This window comes from Ctenopharyngodon idella, chromosome 2, assembly GCF_019924925.1.
Source record: "Ctenopharyngodon idella isolate HZGC_01 chromosome 2, HZGC01, whole genome shotgun sequence".
Classification (NCBI taxonomy): Eukaryota; Metazoa; Chordata; class Actinopteri; order Cypriniformes; family Xenocyprididae; genus Ctenopharyngodon; species Ctenopharyngodon idella.
In genome coordinates this window covers 2,388,116-2,411,570 of record NC_067221.1, presented here as the reverse complement: position 1 = coordinate 2,411,570, position 23,455 = coordinate 2,388,116, and the positions used below count along the sequence as shown (strand labels likewise).

Genomic DNA, 23,455 nt, shown 5'->3' with positions numbered 1-23,455 from the left:
TGTTCTCGGGGGCGGGGTTTATGTAAATTTTAGGGTTTGTGATGTCACTAACCCAGGAAGAAGCTCGTTGTAGTCCATAAACAGAGATTTCTGTAAAAGAAAATATCTCTCTTTGCATTGAACTTTGAGCGTCGTAACTTTGCAGATGTTGTTTATGCTCAATCAGCAACATTACACACTAACTAAAGTTAAAAAAGTCAAATCATAATCAAGGACCCCTTTAATTACAATGCACTTGGCAATCATTTATTTCTCTCATAGCTCTATTTTACAATTTACAAACTAGATAAAAAAGACCATAAATAAATGACATGTTTCATGTACCTAAATTCAAAAAATAAAAATGGAAGAGAGGGAAAACAATGACACAACTTTAAACTTGAAATGTCTAGATCATCTGGGGAAAAAACGTGAATCGTTAGTGTTCTTTCGGAATAAACTACATTAGGAGACTTGGCACGGTACATTCTATTGGATTTCTCTCCTCATTCACATTCTTTGCATATTCCAAACAGGTCCTAATCCGGGTCTATCGAAAGATGAAATGGGAAGAAAGCATTTCATATGAGAATGCGTCACATTGAGTCTCTCAGATTGGAAGGATGAAGTGAAACAGAGCACACTTGAAATGTTAACAGTTCTTTTTCTTCCCTTTTTATAAACATTCCTGTAATAAGTTTATTTTAGGTACAAATAACGTGCCTCTTCTTGCAGTCCGCATTCAGACCATTCAAATTAGCACTGAAATGGTTTCATTTGAGTCAAAGGACTCAAATAAATGTGGCGTGTTTTTTTAGTTACAATCTCCAGCATTGGTAAGAAGCGAAGAACAGGATATATAGCAAACAACTCCAGTATGTTGGTCTCCAGAGAGCCGCCACAAACTTCTGCAGTCTTAGCACACATCATGTGCTTCTGTCCTTTGTGTATGTGCCTCAAAACAAACCGTCATCCTTCAAAGAAAACAGCAACACGCTGCACTGAGAGCGGAGAGTTTTTCCTGTCAAGAGTGAGACCAAATGAAAATGTTCATTATATCTCTCATTGAATCTCTTAGGAGACGACCGACTGCTCCTCGGGTTTGTTTGTCATGTTTTCAGTCTCCCGTCGTGGAAGCGTTCCGGGAATCATGGGAATTGAAGTCCTGGTGTCAAGTAAATGTAGTTATTGAAACCGCAATGGATGCGAGTCTGCGTCGGGTTTGACGGAGGATATCGCTGCGGAGCAGATGTGTGAAGGTGACTCTGTGAAGCAAGAGAGAGAGAGAAGATGATTATGATTCAGGGATTCAAAGCGCGTCCTGTAAACACACAAACGCAGCATTAATTGGAGTAATCCATGGAGTATGGAAACTGAAATTGCTCTGTTTGCTCTGTTGCTGGGGAGCCTGGGAAAAACACATTTTACATTTTTTGGCTCTGTTTTGATTTTGAGCTCATCCCATCAAACGGCACTGTTATATATCCCTTGTATTCGTCGGCACTGGTTGTAATCCCAACTAATGAGTGGATAAATAACTGCAGGGGACAGAGAGGAAGTAGAGCAGATCCCATAAACACTGGGTCGGACTTTGTGCTTACCTTAGCTCAGCTCTGATGGAACTTCCAGCGAGGGAGACATGTGTTGATTTCACGGCCCGCCGAAGGTCTCCGGAGACAGAGAGGCGAGGAGAGAGAGGGCAGGGGAAAACCGTGGAGGCCGAGGTGAAGAGAGAAAGATGTAAACTGAGGGACGATTTTTCTATTCCAACCCAAGCCGTGTGGAGAATTGCGGAGATATTCCATTCTGAGGGTGGGGAGACCTGGAGACGTTCCAGAGCTGCTCTTCCATTGTGGACGTTGGGAAGATGAATGCCTCTGCGAAATCCCCGGAACAAAAGCGGTAAAGAGTGCATAAAATCTTTATCTCCGACGCCTCCATTTCGCGTGTTAAAATTCCGCATGAAATGGCAAAAAATCCAGTACTATTTATACATTTACTTACAGGCACATACATACAAAAAATCAAATAAGCGAACAGAGAAACTCCTTCGTAGTTTCACTGAAATGAAAAGTTTCCTACAATCATATATCCAGAGCATCAGTACAGCGCGACTCGGATGGCATTATTGAAAGAAAAGTGCCGTATCATTCCTCTGAAATCTTTTTCTGTTTCATTTAAATTTAATTTAAAGTGCATGGATGAGGTAAATGGATTTTCTTAGAACCAAAAATAAAAAAGGAAGTCCAAAGTGTGTTTCGAGTTTGTGTGTTCCGATCCCATGGGTTCAGACAGGAACCATCCTGTCTTGCATTTGTTGCATCTGGGACAGCATTCCCTGCGCGCTGTTGAGGATCTTATCCTGATGTGCGGCAGAAGAGATCCCTATCCTCGCCATGTCTCTGTTCCAACCAAACACAAGACAAGAGGTGATGAGAACATGTTTCATTTTCTCTCTGCAAACTCATTTGCTTTTAACATGAAATCTAAGAACTCGATCCTGCCTGAACATTTGAATGCCAAAGTAGAAGTTTTCAATGCTTCGTTGGCATCTGCACGGGACTACTGAACCCATACGTCAGGACCGTGTATCCCTGAGCGCTGGGTTTCTTTCTCTTGTATTAGTCAAAAGTATGCCCGAAGCCAACATACACACATCACACATCTGCTAACACCTCAGTAGTGCCCAGTATTTTGGTCACGTGACTCACTCTTGTGTCATGTGGACCACAGCCTCTGGAGTGGTGTAGCCAGCAGCAGTGAAGTTGTCTCTGTAACGTTCCATGTTGATGGCCTGCAGCCAATCGGCGACTGATCCCAGGGTGGATGTGAATTCTGGGCTGCTGGGCTCCAGGAGGGTGGTGTTGGGTCTAGAGAAAGAGAAAAGACTTAGTTAGGAGCCCCGAGAGCTTGGGCTGGCTCTGTGTTGCCCACTTTGAACAACGTATGAAAGAACTATAAAAGACTTTATAGCCGTGAGCATCACTTCATTGGAACACGTTTATATAACACTGCCAGTCATGCGTTTAACATGCACTTGTGTGCCACGGCTGAAAACACATTTACAGCATTCTAATCACTGGAGAACATGGCCGACATGAGAAGAGGCATGCCCATTCAGACTGAGCAAAGATTCTGAGCCAAGATTATTTTAAATTGGACAAAGATGTTGTGCCACACTCTAAAAAATGCTGGTAAAAAACAACCCAAGTTGGGTTGAAAATGGACAAACCCAGTGATTGGATTGTTTTAACCTAGCGGTTGGGTTAAATGTTTGACCATCCTGCTGGGCAGTTTTATTTAACTCAACTATTGTTTAAAAATTAATATATGGCTGACTTAAAACATATTAATAAATGTTAATTTCCAACATACTTTGGGTTCATTTTAAGCAAACAATACAGTAATTTTTAAACAATAGTTTCGCTGGGTTAAAACAACCCGAACGCTGGGTTAAAACAGTCTATTCGCTGGGTTAAAACAACCCGAATGCTGGGTTAAAACAACCCAATCGCTGGGTTAAAACAGTCTATTCTCTGGGTTAAAACAACCCGAACGCTGGGTTAAAACAACCCAACCACTGGGTTAAAACAGACTATTCTCTGGGTTAAAACAACCCGAACACTGGGTTAAAACAACCCAACCGCTGGGTTAAAACAGTCTATTCTCTGAGTTAAAACAACCCATTCTCTGGATTAAAACAGTCCATTCTCTGGGTTAAAACAACCCAATCGCTGGGTTAAAACAGTCTATTCTCTGGGTTAAAACAACCCGAACGCTGGGTTAAAACAGTCCATTCGCTGGGTTAAAACAACCCGAACGCTGGGTTAAAACAGTCCATTCGCTGGGTTAAAACAACCCGAACGCTGGGTTAAAACAGTCCATTCGCTGGGTTAAAACAACCCAAATGCTGGGTAAAACAACCCGAACGCTGGGTTAAAACAACCCAATCGCTAGGTTAAAACAACCCAACCGCTGGGTTAAAACAGTCTATTCTCTGAGTTAAAACAACCCAGTTGCTGAGTTAAAACAGTCCATTCTCTGGGTTAAAACAGCCCATTCGCTGGGTTAAAACAACCCAATCGCTGGGTTAAAACAACCCATTCTCTGGATTAAAACAACCCAATCGCTGGGTTAAAACAGTCCATTCTCTGGGTTAAAACAACCCAATCGCTGGGTTAAAACAGTCCATTCTCTGGGTTAAAACAGCCCATTCGCTGGGTTAAAACAACCCAATCGCTGGGTTAAAACAACCCAATTGCTGGGTTTGTCCATTTTCAACTCAACCTGGGTTGATTTTAGCTCAGCATTTTTTAGTGTAAGTGGATATATTTAATTTTAAATATTTTATTTATATTTTTTGTGTTTATATATTTGGAAATTGCAAAAAAAAAAGAAATAATATAATTAGGATGATAATAATAATAATAATAATAATAATAATAATAATAATAATAATTGAATGCAAAAAACTATTTATGCAAAAAATACTGATATATTTTTATCATAGTAATTTATTTTAAAAAAATAATTTAATTAATAATAAAATTTAATTTTAACTATTTAAAACAAATACATTTTGGAAGTTGCATAAAAAAACTCCAACAATTTCAGCGAAGCACTGAAACGCTATTCTAATTGTAAGGTCTATTATTATTATTATTATTATTATTATTATTATATACAACTTCCAAAAGAATAATACAAATAAGGCAGATTATCATAACACAAATTATCAAATTATTATATTAATTTATATAATAATTATTTCAACAAAAAATTTTCACAATAGTTAAAAAAAAAAAAAAAACGGATATGGAAGCATCTCAGACAGGGAAAGAAGTGCAGCAGGACAGTGACTGGTCCACCCTCAAAAAATAGCTGCATGTTGTCCCTTGGCTTATGTGACAGAGATATTATTTATTACCTGGCTATCTCTCCTCCCGTCCTTTTCAGGCTGTTGGGGTTGCGGATGAGTTTATCCAGCATGTTGACAATTTGGCTGAACTTTGGCCTTTCAGCGCGCTCTTTCTGCCAACAATCCAGCATCAGCTGGTGCAAAGAAACTGGACAGTCCATGGGTGGAGGCAGCCGATAGCCTTCCTCAATCGCCTTGATCACCTGACACAGAGAGAGATCCAAACGGGAAGTTAAACACAACATTTCAAGCTCCGAATCAACCTCGTCCATTCCTTATAAAACACTTACATCCTGGTTACTCATGTCCCAGTATGGCCGCTCTCCGTATGACATCACTTCCCACATGACGATGCCGTAACTCCACACGTCGGAGGCGGAGGTGAACTTTCTGTACGTGATGGCTTCAGGAGCGGTCCAGCGAATAGGTATCTTGCCTCCCTGTGATTGATAGGTTCCTGTTATTTCCTTTCAAAAGAGATAGCAAACACATGCATCGAGGTTAATCACACACGCGCATGCACACACACACACACACACACACGCTCTGCACTCAGTATTAGGGTTAGTTTGCTCATTGAAAGGAGACTAGCACTTTCTGTAAGAACAAGCACAGACATGCAGGTTAAACGCTGAAGATAATGGGTTAGAAAGCTTGTGTTAGGGCTGCAAACACAAGTACAAGGAAAGGTCAGACTTACTCTGGTAGTGTAAGCAGCGTCTGGGTCTTCCTCCAAAACTCGAGACATGCCGAAGTCGGACACTTTGCACACCAGGTTACTGTTCACCAGGATGTTTCGTGCCGCCAGGTCACGGTGGACGTAGCTCATGTCAGACAGATACTTCATTCCTGAAGCGATGCCACGCAGGATTCCCACCAGCTGGATTACAGTAAACCGCCCGTCGTTCTTCTATGGAAGGAGCAACATTTACAGTTAAAAGATGTTTAAAAATTAGTTGACTTCAGAATTAAAATTTCCTGATAATTTACTCACCTTCATGTCATCCAAGATGTTTATGTCTTTCTTTCTTCAGTGGAAAAGAAATGAAGGTTTTTGAGGAAAACATTCCAGGAGTTTTCTCCATATAGTGGACTTCACTGGGGTTCAACGGGTTGAAGGGTCAAATGTCAGTTTCAGTGCAGCTTCAAAGAGCTCTACATGATCCCAGACGAGGAATAAGAGTCTTATCTAGAGAAACCATTGGCCATTTTCTAAAAAAAATAAAATTTATATACTTTTTAACCACAAATGCTCGTGTTGCACTGCTCTGTGATGCTCCACGCATTACGTAATCATGTTGGAAAGGTCACGCGTGACATAGGTGGAAGTACCGATCCAGTGTTTACAAAGCGAACAAAAAAAAGGTAAAACAAGGATGTTGGACGATTTTGAAGATGGAGGAGAAAATTAGATTTTTCGCCCTACCACTGTACTTTACAACATGATTACGTAATGCGTGATGCATCGCAGAGCAGTGCAAGATGGGTATTTTGGGTTAAAAAGTATATTATTTTTTATGTTTTTTTTAGAAAATGTCCGATGGTTTCTCTAGATAAGACTCTTATTCCTCGTCTGGGATCATGTAGAGCTCTTTGAAGCTGCACTGAAACTGACATTTGGACCTTCAACCCGTTGAACCCCAGTGAAGTCCACTATATGGAGAAAAATCCTGGAATGTTTTCTTCAAAAACCTTCATTTCTTTTCCACTGAAGAAAGAAAGACATGAACATCTTGGATGACATGGAGGTGAGAAATTTATCAGGAAATTTTTAAGCCAAACGACTAAACGACTACCGGGTAAAAACGATGTGCGTGGAAAAACCAACGAACAAAACTCACCCTGAGAAAAGCATCAAGGGATCCGTTCTCCATGTACTCAGTGATGATCATAACTGGTTTACCTGCGCAGAGAAATTAATAAATGAACTCAAATTAAAATGACATTTCATCAGTGTATAACACGCATGTGAAAAGTGACAGTAAAGACATTTATAAATAATCACAGTTTCCACTAAAATATTGTGCAGCAGAACTGTTTTCAACTGTTTTCCTGAGTATCAAATCATCATATTCGAATGATTTCTGAAGGATCATGTGACACTGAAGACAGGAGTAATGATGCTGAAAATTCAGCTTTGATCACAGGAATAAATGACATATATTCAACTAGAAAACAGTTATTTTTGATCTAATAAATGCAGGCTTGTGCATTCTTTCGACCCCAAACTTTTGAACAGTAGTATATATGTATGTTAAAACTCTGACTGATGGATGCATTTAATTAGCTTTATCTCAATCTTCACTTGAGTTTCCAAGTTGGAAATCTGTTCAGAAAGCAACATTAAGGCCAGCAGATCATTTGTAGATACATAATAGCACATGATTGGATGCAGTTTGCCCTACTCAGAACCAATCAGAGTTGGTAAATCTGGGTACTGAACCAATTCTCTGCTTAAATCACCTGTCTTCAAGAAGAAAAACAGTCAAATAGTGATTCAAAACTCAGAGATTTTCTATGTCGTTGCACTTCTGAACGACACTTCCCAATCAAGCCCTAAAGTGTTGGTTCTCAAGCCCCTCCTTTCTCACACTCCCCCTCTCTTCCTCTTCGCTCCTGTTTGCGAGTGGGATTTCTGTGTGGGTTTGTTTACTGAATGCGGCCGTTGCTGGAGGCTATCAGGACTGGATTCCCACATTACCTGCCAGTCAGTGCAGAGACAAGGCAATGCTATGGCAACGCAAGCCCCTCTCACGGAGCCAAAAGGATGGAGCGCAGGGGCTTCACAATAGAGGACAATGGCACACGCACACACACCTACACAAACGCATACACACTTCACCTCGGAGGAATCATTTCAGTGTTCTAGCGGTGCCTTCATTATGCAAATACAATCTTGCATTTAATGCCAGCGCATAAAAGACTGCGCCCACCAAGCCCGTCTGTGAAAGCTTTCTGCAGAGACGGCTGGCATCCTGTTTCCCTCCCGCTCTCACAGGCTTAGGGGCATTTTGTCTTTATTTATTTAGGACAATTTCTACATCATTAGTAATTTATTTAACAGGTTTAATTGGCCCGGTTGGAGGCGTAGGCTATGAGAGAGGTCTGCCATTGTCTGTTTGTAATAACAGTTATTCTGAAGACAGTACTTCTGCCATGCTGAGGATTATGGGAGAAGGGCTGCTAATGATAAACAGCACTCTAACGCTTCACACTAAAGCTGGATATGCAACGCCAGTCCTGTTATAGGACAAGTTATGATCACTCTGTATCATGCATTTTCTTAGTTTTTCATCTGTAATCATCCTAAAAATCCCTATAAATTAAAATAGAATATAAAATAAAATAATAAAATTAAATAATAAATAAAATCAAAGTAAAATAATAACAAATAATAATAAATAAGGTAAAATAATAAAATAAAAAAATAAAATAAATAAATACAATTAAAGTAAAATAAAAAAAAATTAAATAAATGAAACAGCAAAATAAAATAAAAAATAACAAAATAAAATTAAAATAAATAAAATAAAATAAAAAATAAATAAAATAAAAATATAAAATAAAATAATATGAAATAAAATTAAATGAAATAAAATGCAAATAAAAAATAAATAGAAAGTAAAGTAAAATAAAATAAGATAAACACAATACATAAAAAATAAGATAAAATAATAAAATAAAATAACAAAAATAAATAAAATAAGATAATAAAATAAAATAAAAAATAAATAAAATACAAATAAAAAATAATAAAATAAATACAACAATAAAGTAAAATAAAATAAGCTAAAACACAAAACATAACAAATAAGTAAAATAAGATAATAAAATAATAAAATAAAATGAAACAACACAAAACAAAAAACAAACAAAATAAATAAAATAATAATAATAAATAATTCAATTAAATTAAATAATAAAATAAAATAAAGTAAAATAAATAAATAAATAAATTAAAATAAAATAAAATAGGTCTGGTTCAGTTTGGTCCAGTTAATGTACTTGCACAGAAAACAAACTCAATGAAAATGGCATTTGGCTCTTGTAACTGAAAGGTGTTTTTCCATTCCTAAAGTTGCCATATTGACTGTTACAATTTCTCCCATTTATTTTTCCACGAGTGGTCTCTCTCCTGCTCCTTATAATGTCTCTGTCTTGCTCTCTGTTTCACTTCTGTTCTCTTTCTCTCTGTGTAACCCATCTGTTGGCATTGTCTTCACTAATACATCAGAGAGGATGGGGATTTGCCAGGGCTGTCTGGAGAAAAGATGTGACTCAGTGGGATTGTGGGATTGTTACATGTCTGCAGAAGCCCCTGCATATGAATGCAGCTCTCTTCCATGCAGTCTACCAAAACAAACTTAAAACACACACACACACACACACATCTTCATCTTTGTGTTTCTCTAGAGCTCCCGAGCTGCCAGACAGCACAAGAGCCATCAGTGTGAGAAGACACTAAGGGTGTTCTTCAGTCCAGCTGTCAAATGCAAAGCCATCAAATGCAAATCACAGCTCCACACACAGACACACACACACCAGGTCCTCTGCATATTTGTTATGCACAGTGAGGCCCGGCCACAACTACACTCTGGAGGTTTCTTAAACACACATATGAGAGATTCAACTTTCAATCAATAATGAGTTATTAAAAGGTTTGATGTCAGGTCTGCCAGTCAGCCAAGATTCCGTTCTGTTAATGGGAAGGGTGCATTACAAAAGACAGGGTTGATTTTCATCAAATTGGGGAACGGGGAGTGCGTCATTCCTTCAGCGTGGCTCCAAAAGGCATTTAAGATGCAAACAGGAGGCAGGCATCAACAGTAAAAAATGTAGAAGCAAAGTGGACTAATTCTCAAGCAAAGGCTTATGATGGCAAAAACTCAAAGTCGAAAACCTAAAGAAATGAAAACCATGAGCTCTACAGCAGAGCTTCAATGGGTGGCCAAATAAGCTGACAACACAGCAAACAATAATTGTCTTAACAAGTATTTTTGTCTTGTTTTTCCCCTATAAATATGTAAACATCCTTTTCGTCCTTGACATCCAATAAAGAAACGTACGTGAGAAGCAAAATAAAAAGATTTTTATTCCCAAAGTTTTTTTCATTGCAAAGTATAAATCTACCTAAATTTAAGGAGGTTAATGCTTAAAACAAGAAAAAATAAACAAATAAAATGGAGAATTTAATTTATTTGAGAAAAAATGTAAATATACAGTGCGTGCATACTTTTATTTTATTTTTTGTTTTATCAATTTACTTTAATTTTATGTATTTATTTTTTTTATTTTATTTTACTTTATTTTGATATTTTATTTTTTTATTTTATTATTCACTGCATTATTTAAAAAAACTAATTTATTATCTTAATTTAAGTTTAGATACTGTATTTCTGCTGAACAACACTACAAAAATCATCATGCATCACTTTTCGTGAAAGATGGCTGTAGCACACAGCTTGGATCAACAAGGTCACGATATGCAAAAGATATGCAAAACCAGAACAAATCTGTCTGAAAGGATGTGGTCAAAGTAAACGAGTAGCTCGTTCTCATTATAAACACTCAAAGGACTCACATTTAGTGACGACTCCCTCCAGTCGGATGATGTTGGGGTGGTCAAACTGGCCCATGATGCTGGCCTCGCTCAGAAAGTCCCGCCTCTGCTTGTCAGTGTATCCCGCTTTGAGGGTTTTTATGGCCACGCAGATCTCACGCTTTCCAGGCATTTTGAGACGACCGCTGCACACCTCCCCGAATTCGCCTTTAAAGCGGAAAAACCAGGCTTGAATCAAAAATGTCTGTGGTACATAATGAGCCATGAGATATCTCTAGAACGGTGGGCTAACATTTCACTGTAACAGTTGTGGTCTAGCTACATTCAGTCTGAGACACACGGAAAGGAAAACAGCGGGTCGTTTGCTCACCAATGCCGATGACCTTTTCAATCTTGATGCAGGAGGCGTCGATTTCTTTAGCGAATTCACGGACTGCTTGGTTGGGGTCCTCGTAGGTGAAGGGGTCCACATAGATCCGGACCCCTGTGGAGAGACGGAAAGAGATGCCTACATGTTAGGAGGTTGAAAGAAGAGAAGAGGAGGATAGCTGGCAGACAGACAACATGGTGAATATACAGTACAACATCTGTTTTCAATTCTCCTCCCTCTCTTGTTGGCTTCTGTCTGTCCTCCACCACACTGAGAACATATGAATATACAAACCTTCTCTTCTCCTATACGACTTATTTTTTATTTAACTTAGGTGATACATACGTCTTTGAGAACATGCATGTTTATGTGGCCACTGCATTACCTGGATGTAAATGCCTCTCCTCATCAGAATCCTGTTTAGCTTTGCTGTATTTGCTTCTCCTGTTAACACACAGAAATGAGAAAGATTTTAATCCACAGAAAAAAGAAAAAAAAAGAAAAAGAAAAAAGATTTTTCTCATCGGTTTCTTTTAGACAGGAATGTATTCTTTGAGATTGAACAATGTCAGAAACTGTGCTCAGATTATTTTTTTTTTGATACCAAAGTACACAATGTGAAAGTCAGAGAGGTAAATTATCTTAATATTTTTGCATAAGTTATTTGAAATTGTATTATTATTACAACACCTCTTAAAGCAGAATGTTCACTAACTAATTATTTAAACAAATGATAATGATAATAATAATAATAATAATAATAATAAACATTGGTTCTAAATATCAGTTATCAGACACTTTAATGGGAAATAAATAAATAATTATTTATATATATGATATATGAAACAATAATTTATATGACTGATATATGAAACAGTCACTTCTAAGAAGTAAAAAGAAAAAATCTCAGAGAAATCAGCTGAAACATTTCTACAAAACATACTCCCAGACTAACTGGCATATGTGTGAGTCACGGTGGGCCAGTCGCTGTAGTAGGTCAATAACCTTAAACCTTTTCCACAAAAATGGGGCTGTAAAAATCTGTAAAGCTATTGAAGCTGCACAGAGTGAGAGAGAGAGACTACATCATCAAAGCAGAAATGTCTGTTCATGAACCAAGTCCACTGGCCTTTCATCTAAAACCATTTAGAGATTGACAGATAAAGAACAAAAAGGAATGAGGTAGAGAGAATGACAGACGAGTAAACAAAATCTCATCAAGTGGCCAAAACCACCCCGCCCCCTCTTCTAAAAACATCACTCTCTGCCCCGTCCACAATGACATAAACAAGCTAGAATGTGCCACCTTCAAAGTTACCATTTCACCCAATCACCTGCTGACCCCTTAGAGCCAACCGCTGACCCCTTTACATGAGTGCAGGGGGCAGAATAGAGGCAATGGAACGGCCTAGGACGTTGCCCTAACCCAAGACTCCCTGCTGGGGATGGGGTCACCTGCCTGTATATAGAAAGGGGGGGCTCGCCCGGGAATGCACAACTGCTGTTATTGTTTTTCTAGTGCGTTCTGGCGTTGACAAAGGCCCTCAAGGTTTGGGGCTAGTGAAGGAAGAAAAGGTTAGAGGGAGGGAGAGGGGCATATCCACAGGTAGAACAGGAGGAAAGGGCCAGGCTTTAACGCCTGAGTGCTCCGCAGAAGATAGAAATAGCTCTGCCTGCAGGGGGCCATGCCTTCGTGGGAGGAGGCCGTGCCATCAGCCCGAGCGGCCGGTACACGTTTATTTTAGGAACAAGAAGATTATCAGGTGTGCTATCCAAGTACAGAAGCAAGAAACCTCACAGCTTTGTGTGGGGCTGTAACCCCCCTCCTTCGCCTCCATGATCGAGTGGTTGGTGTCCCCTCGAGGTAGAGAGGAGCAGGCCAAAGGTGAGAACTACTCACGAGGTGTAGCCCTGTCTCCCACTGAGGAAGTGCTTAATGGCTGCTTGGCCAAAACAAAAGCCCCATTCATTAGCTGGAATTGTTATTTTCACCCTGAATGAGGGTGATGGTTCTCTTTGGGCACTTTGAGGATGTGAAGATGATTATCTTGGCTGATAATGATACGATGTCAACCACTGCAAGAATAGACACTCTCCCTGCTGAAAAATCCAGCATTGCTGGTCACCAGCATAAGGTATGTTTTGTATGCTGGTCCCCAGCAAGGGATGCTGGTTGCTGGTTTGCAGGTCCCCATCATGGGATGCTAGTTTGCTGGTCCCCAACATGAGAAGTGGGTGTGCTGGTAGACAAGCATATGTTGTCTTTTGGGTGCTGATATGATTCCAGCAAGACCACAACAAAACTTGCATAAGTTGTTGAAGTCTGTTTGTAGTCTGTAATGTCACCATTATGGTGATTAGTGTTTCATTATGTAACTTTTAGTTGGGCACTTGGCCCTTGACTTTGGTTGAATTAATTCTCTTTCAGCAATTGTTGACAGTGCATATTTCATGCTCCTGACTGCAATGACATACCTTTTACTAGTATGTACACTTTTTGAGATCAGTGACTGACAGCTGGATTTTGACATAAGAGTTCCCAAATGACCATTAAATTCTTTCAAAACAGCAACTTTCAATTTTGTTCAATTTTGCAATGTACACAAGCTCTTTTTAACTGATTTGTGTACAGATCCTTTGAGACAGGAGACAAATCCTTTGATCCTGTGAAACGTTTCACCAGTTTCAGTTTTTACTTTGTTTAAAACTTTACGGTTTTTCCTTTACATCATTAATGTGGTAAAAATAGAAATATACAAACAAAAACCAAGCTTGTCCCCAAAACACTGCTTGCATACAGACAGCTGGTCTACTCACACTCAACCCTGCAAGGCCAGCTTCACCAGCTCCATTTTGCTTGAGAACAGCATGACTATGCTGGTCCACCAATTAGACCAGGACTATACCAGCATAAACCAGCCTGGACTAGCACTATACCAGCACTAACCATCATAAACCAGCCTGGACCAACATGGAATTCATGCTGGTTTGTGCTGAATTTTTCAGCAGGGCTCACCTTGGTCTTGGGAAACTCCGATCGGACACAAAGGGAGGAGGCCTTCAGAAAGGGAAACGTAGCTGATGATAGGAAGAGCGTAGCTGACTGAGAGTTTGCAAAGAAAAAGTTGTTTGATTAAGGTAAAGCAACCATGACATTTCGCCCGTGGGAGTATGACAGCTGCTCTGATTGAGTACGGTACACAGACGTACACGTACGTGCACATACACCGTCCTCCCTTGGGAACGTTACATGTTCCCTACGGATTCCAGCACATGCGGCACAGAGACCCGTAGCGGCACAGCGGAGACTAATCAGGCAGAGCTGCCAGCGGCCTGTCACAATACCACTACCTACACCACAGGAAAAAAGAGAGCGAGAATGCTGGAAAGAGAAGGAGGAAGAGCCGTGAGAACCAGACTGATGGACAGGTAGAGAGAGGGGAAGACAGCAGGAGAACAACAGATAGAAAGACTGATACAGGATGACAGACAGGGTGAGGGAGAGGTGACGGAGATGCCCACAGGGACGGGGGAGAGATGGAGGAATGCTTCCTGTTTCAGACAGTATCTGTGAGACGACTGACACCCAGTTGGGACGGGTGGCTTACCTGCGGCTGATGATGAAGACTCCGATGAAGATGAGTAAGAGAACCACGCTGCCAATCACAGACACCAGCAGCACGGTGGAGTTGGCGCCATCTCCAATAATGGGAGAGGGAACTGAGAGGAAAAACAACATTAAACTTTATCTCAAATATATAATTCTCATTTAAAGTGTCAGATTAAATTTCTCAGTTAGCCTAGTTTCATCAGAAAGGAACAAATCCTGTTTCTTTTAAATAGCTGAAACAACCTAGTATCAAAGCTCGAAAACATTCCACTTGCTACAGAGTTTACTTTAAAGTGCTTTTAAAAATACCAGCGACTTTGTAGTGAGCAAACAAAGAAACTATCGTAAAGAAAAGGAAAACATACACATAGGCTATAATTATGTTACTTTAGAGAAATAGTTTCCGGATGAATGGGTGATCCACCCTAAAATTCAACAAGAGTCTCTAATTGTGGAAACAAAGACTTGCCATTGTCGGCTCACTAACACGCACACGGAAACCTACCTGAGTTGGTCATGAACTCGAAGGGGGCACTGAAGTCTCCGTAGCCAGCAGCGGTGCGGGCACGCACATGAAATACATAGGACGTGAGCGGGCTCAAGCCTTTGATCTCGGCACTTCGGGACGTGGTCTTCATTATGCGATAGCTGCGCTCATTTTGATCCTGATTGGATGAGAGAAACAGGAAATGTTGAACCAACTCATGGGATTGGTCATTAGGATTGTTTTATTTGGGATCAAACCCTGATAAAACAAAACGGAAGAAGGATTTGTTTAAGGTCTGACACAGAAACTACAGCCAGGCTTTTGTAGGGAAAACCGCAGCCTTGTTGTACAAAAACGAGGTTGCCATCTTTGTTTTTGCTCGCTCCCTTGGGTGTAACCTGAATTTGCTTGTTCAAAATTCCCCCGTTTCATCACTACATCCAAACCACTTAAACAATGTCAAGTTTGAACCAAAACAAGCAAAGGAACTAAGTTTAATTATTTTTTTTTCATAATGTCCCCTAATGTTTGGCTTGTAATTGTTGGATCACGAAACAAGAACCTTTGTGTCTTGGTCTTGTGTGTGTGTGTGTGTCAGAGTGTGTTTTCAATGGAAAACATCAGCGTGTAAGGGAAAGGAATCTGACCACTGCTGCAATCTGTAATCAGTCAGCCAGAGGAAGACACAGCGGGAGCAGAGAGAGGAGAACACCGTTATCCTCTCTCTATCCCAACAGCCCGCATGCTCCACCCTAGATCTGTCCATCCACCCCACGCTGTTCTGACCCGCCGGTTCACCAGACTCCTGCTGCGAGTGTGAGTGAGTCTGGTCTGGCCATGAACTAAAAGGCAGCTCTTTCATTTTGATGTACAGTACCTGAAATCATACTGCTCATGTTAAGGACTTAAATGAAGGCTTCACGTTGATTGGGAGCCTATTATGCAAAATTTACTCTATAAGGTGTTTGAACACAGATGTGTGTGTAAACAATCAGCCTATAATGGTAAAAATCCACCCACTCTTTTTTTTTATTTTTATAATCCCCATAAATCATAAACAGTCTCTCCAAACGAGCAGTTCCAGATTTCTCCCCTGAGTGAGCTGTACACCGTCCGCCATGTTTATCTCCTTGCCAGAGCATTTAACAGCAGAATTCTTATTAAAGCTACTGAAGGTATTCAGTCAAGAGCAGTGAGTGATTTTCTGTTTTTCTTTTGTTGTTTGATTCATATTAACAGCATACACAGCAGTAGGTACTGTATATTACTCTGCTGTCACTTTAATACACAGATCTAATATACACATGTGATTTCTTTGCCTGCTGTTTACCTTCACAGACATAACCAACTGCGTTTGTGCATTTTGTGCTTTTTTGACATAACCTTGAGTGTATTTGACAGTTTTAGTGTAAGAGAAGCTGTCTGACAGACAGCTTTCTGTGCGCGTGCCCCAGAAAACCATATATCAGAAGTTTAGACTGATATGGCTTTAAAACGCATGCAAATAATTAACTTTCATGATGTTTTAGTTTTTTTTTATGTTTTTAGTTTTTGGCAGAGTATCTGAGGCACAAGCTGTAAAGGCTTCACCCTCTTCTGGAAAGCGGGGCGGGGAGCAGAAGCTCATTTGCATTTAAAGACACATGCACAAAAACAGCATGTTTTTCCTTCCACTCAAATATGGTCATTTACAACATGGTATAATAAATGATCTGTGGGGTATTTTGAGCTGAAACTTCACAGACACATTCTGGGGACACCTGAGACTTATTTTACATCTTGTTAAAAGGGGAATAATAGGTCCCCTTTAAACTGTGATTTCAAAGCAGCATATTTCCCATTTGTAGTCCCTGACAAGTAAGCGATGTCACAAGGCCTAATCTTGAACTACATTTCCAAAAGTACATCCCTAATGTTGTCAGGAATGAGGAATCTGCCAAAAAAGACCATCTTAAACCAGCATGGATTGCAAAACTGAATCCAACCAGCATAGTTTTTCTGGTGAAGCTGGTTGACCAAGCTTTCTGGTTAAGAAGCCTCAACGGGCTCTATGCCAAAATCCAAAACACAGCATATGCTGTTGACCACATATGCTAGTCTCTTCAACAAGAAATATCTCATCAGGGCCAAATTTTGGAAACTGCTTTCCCATGATTCATCTCACCTTCTCGTAGTACTTGACCTCGTACTCAAGAATGACTCCGTTTGGTCTCTCGGGTTGCTGCCATGCCAAAGACACAGCGTGTCTAGTGATGTCCTTGGCCTGGATGGTGGTAACCGAAGAGGGAGCTGGAAGAAGAGAAAAACACAAAGAGAAAAAGCTTAGTGTTGCTAGGAGCACCCCGACCACCTAGCTGTTTGAGAGAAAACTAAAGACGTTAGTGCCATAAAGCAATGAAAAGGTATGAGACTGGAGATATTTATGCTGTCAAACTGAGAAAACCTGGAAAAACAACTAAACGCTGGAAACTACACAGGTTAGTAGTGATTACAGCTTCGCAACTCCCAGAAAAAGGATGGATCACCAAAGTGATGCGCCCATTATATCACCATCATCATTACGGATCCACTATGAGAATCAGACAAGTGCTTCTGACTCTTTTCCTCCTCTCATAATTCCACTTTGCTACTACAGAAGGTTCATTGATGTAGTCATCTAGGGAGCACATTCTTATCTGTAATCTTTAGGGTTTTATCAGTGACACTCTACAGTTGCCAAAGGGGAATTTAAGCCAGACCCTGAGACGATTCTGGCCTAGTTTCTCAGCACAGATGAAAATTATAATTAGAAACAGATCAGTGTTCAATATTTACATTTCCTGTTGAAAATCAGGAAAACATGTTATTGTGCAGTGACTGATGCTAGAGACTGTGGTCTTTAGTCTCCTTGTTAGAGAGCCCGACTCCCATGCCAGCGGACCCGGGTTCGAGTCCCGCTTAGAGTGGGTTGTTCAAACAGGAGGGGTTACACAAGATAAATGTTATATGGTTACCAGTTTAATACTGATATGGCCCTCAGCAAGCACCAATAGAGAATATCAGATCTGGCTTCAATGCTGTAGGGCAGAACCCCGATATATGGGGTCATAAAAGCTAAGAACAGACGGTCAGGAGCGAAGGTCTGTTTGAAGAGATTTCTCTACAGGTGTGATGGCTATTCAAATCAGAGTTCACCAAGACAATGATGGTGAGAAAGACACTTGGAAGACCCCACTCTACACACACAGTCCCCAAAGCCAGACAAAAAGGCACTTCCTGTCTCACGCTTTCTCAAGAACCTGATATTAAACACCTTGTAAAAGTTAACAGTCCACTCAGCGCAAACAAATGGGAACAGCCAACAAACGCACATACGCGCAATTTGACCCGACACGCGGTTTAATGTCATAAAAATCCATTCTGACAGACACAGGCAAGAAGTAATTAGAAATTTCTCTGTGGTGATATAAGACAGAGTGCTTTCGCAGACTGGAAGCTGATTACCAAGCTGATGACTGTGTTCAGTGTTAAAATCAACACATCAGCCTGTGACCAGATCACATGACGACATCATCCTGGTATTTAATGAAGTCATAACAGTGGGAATATCATATTTAACAGTAACTTGTGAACATAAACCACACACTTACCCGCTTGGTTAGTGGTAACCGTCACAGACACCGCCTGTTCCGGTCCAGGACTTTGCTTGGAGACCCCATTGACAGCCCAGATCTCAAAGGTGTAGTTGGTGTGAGCCTGCAGGTCGTTTATGGACACCCGGGTGGCGCGAAGGCCCAGCTGCTGAGGGGAAAAATGGATGCCGTTGCCACAGGGCTGACAGCGCTGGCCGTCCGAACTGCACCGCTTGCATATGACGTTATAAGCAAGGTCCTGCCTGCCACCGGAGGACGCTGGAGCCGTCCACTCCAGATTCACAGAGGTCTCATTCACATTGGAAATAAGGTGCTGAGGAGCAGATGGGGGCTCTACGAAAATACAATAACACAGTTTAGAGATACTATGACAAAATATGCACATGATTTATGTTTCATTTCCGCTACAGTGATGTCTGGAAGTTTCGGAACAAACAAAACAGGATTATGACTGTGGCAGAGATTGATCTCAAAATACACCCTTGGCAAGGGAATGTTCAATGGCAAACAAACACACACCCTTTTATTGCCACTGCAGGCAGATGATGTTACAGGCTATGGCGGATACAAGTCTGTTTGTGTGCTTGTGTGCATTGGCACTGTTTTTCTCCGTGGTGTTTTCGTAAACCAGGCGCTGCTGAATTTAAAGATAATTACATTTATGACAAACCAGCACCACAGGCGACGCAGTGCTAGCTGCGCAAAAAGGAAATACACTAAACCCTTGCGAGAGAGAGAGAGAAAGAAAGAGAGAGAATGATTACATCTCCATAATTGAGCAACTTGCTGATAGGGATCTCATAAATGCTAATTTGGTCGCCCTCGCTGCCATTTCTGGTATAGCAAAGCAATGACGTTTTTGTCATGAATACGGTTCTCTAAATCAGCAGTATCAGGTTGACTTTCTCATAAAATCTGCCCAGAGGAACATTTTATTGCTCAGGAGTTGCTCTTTTATTGCTCAGAAGAGACTTAATTGAGTCCTCAGGTGTGTTATATTGAAGTATTAAGAAACTAGAATTCCCTCAGGTTTCTTCCTGAGGAGAAATAAACATAGAAAGAAGTGTGACATGGATGAGAAAAGTTTGAGTTCAGATTGAAATCTAAAGCCTTTGGTATCTTGACAACTTTGAGCACAGTTTGAGACACTGTTGAGTTCTCTTTTGAAACTCCAGACTGGATGTGAGATTGTTAAGGTCTTCATTAACATATCTGTAAGGCAAAAGAAATCCACCTTATTTTTCAATGTGGAAGTAAGCAAATTCTTGTGAATGTGTGAGACTTCCAATTCCGCAATAGGTGAATATCTAGAAGTATATAGTAAAACTATTTGCGCAAGCAATTTTGACTTTATAACTCACAATTCTGTCTTTATATCACCAATTCTGACTTTAAAACTTGCAATTCTGACTATATATCAAGCAATTCTGACTTTATAACTCACAATTCTGACTTTATAACTCGCAATTTTGACTTTATAACTCACAATTCTGACTTTATATCAAGCAATTTTGACTTTATAACTTGAAATTCTGACTTTAAAACTTGCAATTGTTTATATCTCGCAATTCTGAGAAAGTCAGAATTGTGAGATATAAACTCGCAATTGTGAGAAAAAAGTCAGAATTATGAGATAAAAAGTCGCAATTACCTTTTTTACTTTTTATTTCATGGCAGAAACAAGCTTCCATAGGATTGGCATTAAATTAGGATCTCATTTAAATTTCATTGCTTTCAAGGGAAAAACAACTGAAATACTCAAGCTAAAGCTGTCTCCTCATCTCCCATTGGCCAGACAAGCAGATAGTCCCACCTCCAACTCACACCACTGGTTAAGCCAAAGTTGGCATACTTAGCTGGGATAGACAAGAGTACTTCAACTATAAAGAAACTCCCTTCACTCTTTAAAAGATCTCATGTGAGATTTTTTTTCATTCCTGTGGGTGGTCTCGAGCACCACACGTTCAACATTAAACTCAAAGAAGTGAGTGAAGAGGACAAACATTCAAACAGGATGCGTCTCATTATCCCTCCTCGAGATCTCCCCATATGGCAAAAGCCATTTTCAAATATCTCCATATCCTCCAAATCATTTAAACACTTCAAACACATATCTGACCCAGGTCTGGATTAGATTGAATTCCTCCTGGCTGAGCTTTAAGTGTAAATGGTCTTTAAACTCTGTTTAACCTGTATTAAGTATGTAGCTGCCGTACCCACCCGGCAGACCGGGGTGAAGCGAGCGCGCTCCCACGGTGGCTCGGTGCCACACGCTCCGTGATTGACAGGAGCTGATTAAGTCGACTGGCTTCGCTGCATTTTAATACGATAAAGGTGAGAGAGAGGCAAGCGTAATGGGGTTGTTTCTCTCGCGCCTCTTTGCTGCCTGCCTGTCTCCCCACTTTCTCGCATTTCGCTTTTTTTCCATCCCTTGCTACCTAGCGCCTTTTTATCTCGTTTTTTGAATGCGCCTTTTAGCTGTTGAGTGTGTGACGGCTGCTTCTGGGTGAACGACAGACGGTGATATGAAAGAGAGCTCCAATTAGAGACGCGAGAAAGACAATCCGATACGTAAAATGGACGCCCGATAGGTGCATGAGAGCCCTCCCCCTCCCCCACCTGCCGTCCCTGATCATTCAGATCTGGAAAACCTATTAAATCTGACACCATGAACACATCTGGCCTGGGTGCCTCTCTGCCCCTTTCCCAGAGATCTTTAATATATTTATCACGTAACGCTTTTTAGATCACCCCGGCCTAAGCATGTGTGTGTGTGTGTGTGCAAAAATGTGAGAAAGATTTGACGTGTGTGTTAGTTTTTTTACGATTAACCCTGTCGTGTTGGCTCAGAGCTGTGACTGCGCTGGTCTCTATTAAACGAGCAGAACACTGTTATCAAGTCTATGACTCACCTCAGGCTCTGACACACATATCTATCTGTACTCATCATGACAGGGCTCCTCCCAACTACACACACACACACACACACACACACACACACACATTTTCAGTCAGTCACAAAACTTTTTGATTAGACAATGCAGGAATTAAAGACGCAAAATAACATCCGCTGCAATTAAACATCCAATAATTTGTCACTGTCAAGCGCTTTTTTTTTTGTCCTTAACTTTGCAAAGTAGCCTTTAGGAAAACAGCTCCACTGGTGTGTGAAGTGAGCAGCTGCAGTCTGGTACAAGTCCATGCAGGCGGTGCTGGTTCTCCTGACTGATATGTGCTTCCTCAGTTCAAAATCCCTGACCTGGTCTAATGATTACTCGTGTCCAGGGCAGTTTGTTTACGTCTGTGTTTTTAGTCTCACACAGCCAGACTTTTGAGCACAAGCATAATCTGGTCTGCATTATAGCTTATTCTGGCCAAGAACAGCACATTTAAACAGGAAGAGACCATCTGTAAACCCTAACATTCAAAATAATGAGTATGGCAAACTTAGATTAAACAAATTAGTTCAGTCGAATGAACTTTTATGGGTATTTAGAACTTTCTTTTTGTTTTGAGTTCACAGAACTTATGTATTTTAAGTCATCTGAAATGTTTCATTGTTTTGCGTTTTATTAACTTGTTTCTTTTAATTTAGATTAACTTAAATTTAACTGAAACTGGGCCGGGATTTCTATTTCCATGTGGCTTGGCCATGGCACTCGAAAGGCACTCAAAAAGTATTATTGTAATATAATGTTTTTTTTGTTTTTTTGTGCAAGATTAATGTTAAGTGGGAGATTTAGTAGTGATTAAAGTTTCTGTTATGTGGGTTTTTTGGAGGGTTACCATCATGGTGACAAGTGGAGCATGCGGCTCCGTTATTGCTGTACTTATTCAGCAGCTGCTATGCGATGCTAATGCTAGCATGCTAATAAATTACAAGTTAGCATTTACTGAATTAGTTAGTTATAGCTAGTTAAGTTTCTACTAATATAAATGTTTAAGTTGAGAGTACTTGGTAATTTTAGGTTAAATGTAAGAATTAGCTTACTCAATATTTTAAGTTAAGAGCAATTAAAATGTACAAAATAAAAGTCTTCAAAATTAAACAAAAATCGCCACTGTTGCTCCCAAAGATCAATTTATTAAAATAGACCAAATGGTCTTCATCAGGCAAAGCAACAAGCACAAAAAGATACAATTTACTATTTAGTTTTGCCAACTTGTTAAGGTTTATGGTGTAGCTAAAATGTAAAATGACATTTAAAGGTGGGTAATTATGAAATGGGGTGTCTTTAAACTTTTCCACTACATATTTCTAACAAACTCAAATTTTTTAAAAGTTCAAATGTATTCAAAATAAAACAATAAATTGTAACAATTAGATTTTTGTGAAGCCAGACTAACAGACAAAACAATTCTTGGATTTGTCCACCATGTCTACACTAGCATTCAGAAGTTTTGGGATTTTTTGAAAGAAATTAATATTTTTATTCAGCAAGGATGCCGTGACGTTAAAGATGAAAATATATCATGTTATAAACGTATTCAATTTAAAATATACGCTGTTATTTTGAACTTTCTATTCATCAAAGAATAAAAAAGTATCACAGTCAGTGTTGGGGAAACTTACAATATTGTTTTACTCCCTAAAAAAGTAACTAATTGCGTTACTTAGTTACTTTTTATGTAAAGTAATGTGTTACATTACTTCTGCATTACTTTTTCTCACCTGGGTTGGGCTTGCTTGTTTGTTTTTTAATAAAATTTTATTAAAAAAAGTAACTTTTTGGCAAATGCAAATGCCTTTTCACATCAAAAGTGAAATGAATAAGCCTAAAGCTGAAGGAAATGCAAATTCAACCTGAACAGCAGAGGGCTGAATCTGTTTTTGTGCAGGTGAGATGAGTAAAAGCATGTTCACATTTAGTGTAGAACTACAATAACCATCATGTTCAC

At 39.8% G+C, this 23,455-nt stretch overlaps 1 protein-coding gene across 2 annotated transcripts in view; it reads right to left on the bottom strand.

Moving 5' to 3' along the window:
* Positions 1-219: 219 nt before the first annotated feature.
* The window catches only part of epha4a (eph receptor A4a), a 47,742-nt gene continuing 24,506 nt past the window's right edge, over positions 220-23,455 (bottom strand). The window contains exons 5-18 of one of the 2 annotated variants that reach the window (XM_051874100.1): positions 18,554-18,889; positions 17,089-17,213; positions 14,943-15,102; positions 14,436-14,547; positions 11,213-11,271; positions 10,828-10,941; positions 10,479-10,664; positions 6,739-6,800; positions 5,598-5,807; positions 5,188-5,364; positions 4,907-5,100; positions 2,691-2,849; positions 1,581-2,381; positions 220-1,244 (exon numbers count right to left, since the gene is read on the bottom strand). In XM_051874100.1, coding sequence (XP_051730060.1) covers positions 2,267-2,381; positions 2,691-2,849; positions 4,907-5,100; positions 5,188-5,364; positions 5,598-5,807; positions 6,739-6,800; positions 10,479-10,664; positions 10,828-10,941; positions 11,213-11,271; positions 14,436-14,547; positions 14,943-15,102; positions 17,089-17,213; positions 18,554-18,889 — 2,009 coding nt within the window. In that variant the 3' untranslated portion in view covers positions 220-1,244; positions 1,581-2,266. The remainder of the gene's footprint in view (positions 1,245-1,580; positions 2,382-2,690; positions 2,850-4,906; positions 5,101-5,187; positions 5,365-5,597; positions 5,808-6,738; positions 6,801-10,478; positions 10,665-10,827; positions 10,942-11,212; positions 11,272-14,435; positions 14,548-14,942; positions 15,103-17,088; positions 17,214-18,553; positions 18,890-23,455) is intronic. The other variant, XM_051874109.1, reaches the window with a different exon arrangement.